The following is a 2,664-nucleotide window of genomic DNA, read 5'->3' on the forward strand; positions in this document are numbered from 1 at the left end:
AACATGTAGAGGTCTGTCATTTTATCATAGGTACACTTCAACTGTGAGAGACGGAATCTAAAACAAAAATCCAGAATCTACATTGTATGATTTTAAGTAATTAATTTGCATTTTATTGCATGACATAAGTATTTGATCACCTACCAACCAGAAGAATTCCGGCTCTCACAGACCTGTTAGTTTTTCTTAAGAAGCCCTCCTGTTCTCCACTCATTACCGTAGTTTAACTGCACCTGTTTGAACTCGTTACCTGTATAAAAGACACCTGTCCACACACTCAATCAAACAGACTCCAACCTCTCCACAATGGCCAAGACCAGAGAGCTGTGTAAGACATCAGGGATAAATTGTAGACCTGTACAAGGCTGGGATGGCTACAGGACAATAGCCAAGCAGCTTGGTGAGAAGGCAACAACTGTTGGCACAATTATTCGAAAATGGAAGAAGTTCAAGATGACGGTCAATCACCCTCGTCTGGGGCTCCATGCAAGATCTCACCTCGTGGGGGCATCAATGATCATGAGGAATGTGAGGGATCAGCCCAGAACTACACGGCAGGACCTGGTCAATGACCTGAAGAGAGCTGGGACCACAGTCTCAAAGAAAACCATTAGTAACACACTACGCCGTCATGGATTAAAATCCTGCAGCGCACGCAAGGTCCCCCTGCTCAAGCCAGCGCATGTCCAGGCCCGTCTGAAGTTTGCCAATGACCATCTGGATATCCAGAGGAGGAATGGGAGAAGGTCATGTGGTCTGATGAGACAAAAATAGAGCTTTTTGCTCTAACTCCACTCGCCGTGTTTGGAGGAATAGAAGGATGAGTACAACCCCAAGACACCATCCCAACCGTGAAGCATGGAGGTGGAAACATCATCTTTGGGGATGCTTTTCTGCAAAGGGACAGGACGACTGCACCGTATTGAAGGGAGGATGGATGGGGCCATGTATCGAGAGACTTTGTAAGTAGGAAAACCTGCAAAATCGGCAGTGTATCAAATACTTGTTCTCCCCACTGTATATATAAACACACATTTGCAAACATAAATAACTTTTTTTCACTTTGTCATTGAGGTATTGTGTGTAGATTGATGAGGAAAATGTTTGATTTAATCCATTGTAAAATAAGGATGTAACGTAATAAAATATGGAAAAAGTCAAGGGGTCTGAATACTTTCTCGAATTCACTGTATATTCATTAACATAAATATTCATTTCCTATAAATGATCTAAATGATAGTTTTAAGTATGTAAAAGGGTACATTAATCTGGTATAAAAAGACTACAGACAAATAATTCATACTTTTTTCCAACGTGTCAGCAAGTTCCTTCTGGTTCATGTTCCTCAGGATGTGCAGTGTGATCTTCAGAGCCCCCTCTCTGGCATTGCTCTGCTGCTTCTCATCTTCAGAGCCCACTGCTTTTGCATCTTTATTCTGACTCTCAAAGCATTCTGGGAGATCTGGACACAAAATCCTCTTAAATCTTTCCAACTCCCCTCTCACAAAAGTGATGATACTGTCTTCAACAGACTGAAAAAAAGAAAAAGCATATTCATTTCAAAATAACACTTCAGTAAACTAATAATACACCATGACATGCAACTAACTAAGGTAGGATGTGTTTTATAAGTTGATTGAAAGGTGTGTAGAACCATAAAGCGTACTGTATTGTGGCTGCTCGCTGATGATCGTCATGGTTATTGATAATGGTTATCATTCTAGGTGTGGACGATCCTTACTTCTACTTTAGTTACTGTATGAGAAAGTACAACCTACCCTGAAAATGGAGGACAGATCTTCCTTATGATCCTGGGAAGACTGACCACTGGGAATCTCAGACTCTGATCTCTGTTGTTCATCGCTGTGGGCAAGATATTAGATTATCACGTTAAAAAAAATTGAAACGTTTTCACCAGAATCGGCAGAATGAATACACCCCTGATCACGCGTAAACATAGTTCACGTTCATAGCAGCCACGTTGTATTCCTTCTCGCAACTATGCGCTCTCCTCCTCTCACCTTTTCCCTTCGTTTGTGGACTTCAATGCATAACACATCAGTTGTATTGTGACCAGGAAAAAAACTAAAAAAAACTTTCAAAGCCAAACCATATCATAACCGCTATACACAGCCTACATCGTTGTCACCAAATTAGCTAAAGTAACGTCATAGTGCTATTAGCTATGTTGACTAACGCATTAGTAAACATGCTACAATCATGCAGTAACGTTACAGTGTACAGTCGTGGCCAAAAGTTTTGAGAATGACAAATATAAATTTTCACAAAGTCTGCTGCCTCAGTTTGTATGATGGAAATGTGCATATACTCCAGAATGTTATGAAGAGTGATCAGATGAATTGCAATTAATTGCAAAGTCCCTCTTTGCCATGCAAATGAACTGAATCCCCAAAAAACATTTCCACTGCAGTTCAGCCCTGCCACAAAAGGACCAGCTGACATGTCAGTGATTCTCTCGTTAACACAGGTATGAGTGTTGACGAGGACAAGGCTGGAGATCACTCTGTCATGCTGATTGAGTTCGAATAACAGACTGGAAGCCTTATGGCAAGGTTCTCCATCATGCTGGAAGCATTGTTCGTCACCAAACTGTTCCTGGCTGGTTGGGAGAAGTTGCTCTTGGAGGATGTGTTGGTACCATTC

The 2,664-nt window shown here is 41.4% G+C and overlaps 2 protein-coding genes across 3 annotated transcripts in view; one reads left to right on the forward strand and one right to left on the reverse strand.

Moving 5' to 3' along the window:
* The window catches only part of LOC111960188 (zinc finger protein 892-like), an 83,021-nt gene that overhangs the window by 35,534 nt on the left and 44,823 nt on the right, over nucleotides 1-2,664 (forward strand). The window lies entirely within an intron of this gene.
* The window catches only part of LOC111960438 (NLR family CARD domain-containing protein 3-like), a 24,735-nt gene that overhangs the window by 9,293 nt on the left and 12,778 nt on the right, over nucleotides 1-2,664 (reverse strand). For both annotated transcript variants that reach the window (XM_023982432.2, XM_070437945.1), the window contains exons 3-4: nucleotides 1,779-1,863; nucleotides 1,304-1,532 (exon numbers count right to left, since the gene is read on the reverse strand). In XM_023982432.2, coding sequence (XP_023838200.1) covers nucleotides 1,304-1,532; nucleotides 1,779-1,863 — 314 coding nt within the window. The remainder of the gene's footprint in view (nucleotides 1-1,303; nucleotides 1,533-1,778; nucleotides 1,864-2,664) is intronic.

The sequence above is a fragment of the Salvelinus sp. IW2-2015 genome, linkage group LG37 (assembly GCF_002910315.2).
Source record: "Salvelinus sp. IW2-2015 linkage group LG37, ASM291031v2, whole genome shotgun sequence".
NCBI lineage: Eukaryota > Metazoa > Chordata > Actinopteri > Salmoniformes > Salmonidae > Salvelinus > Salvelinus sp. IW2-2015.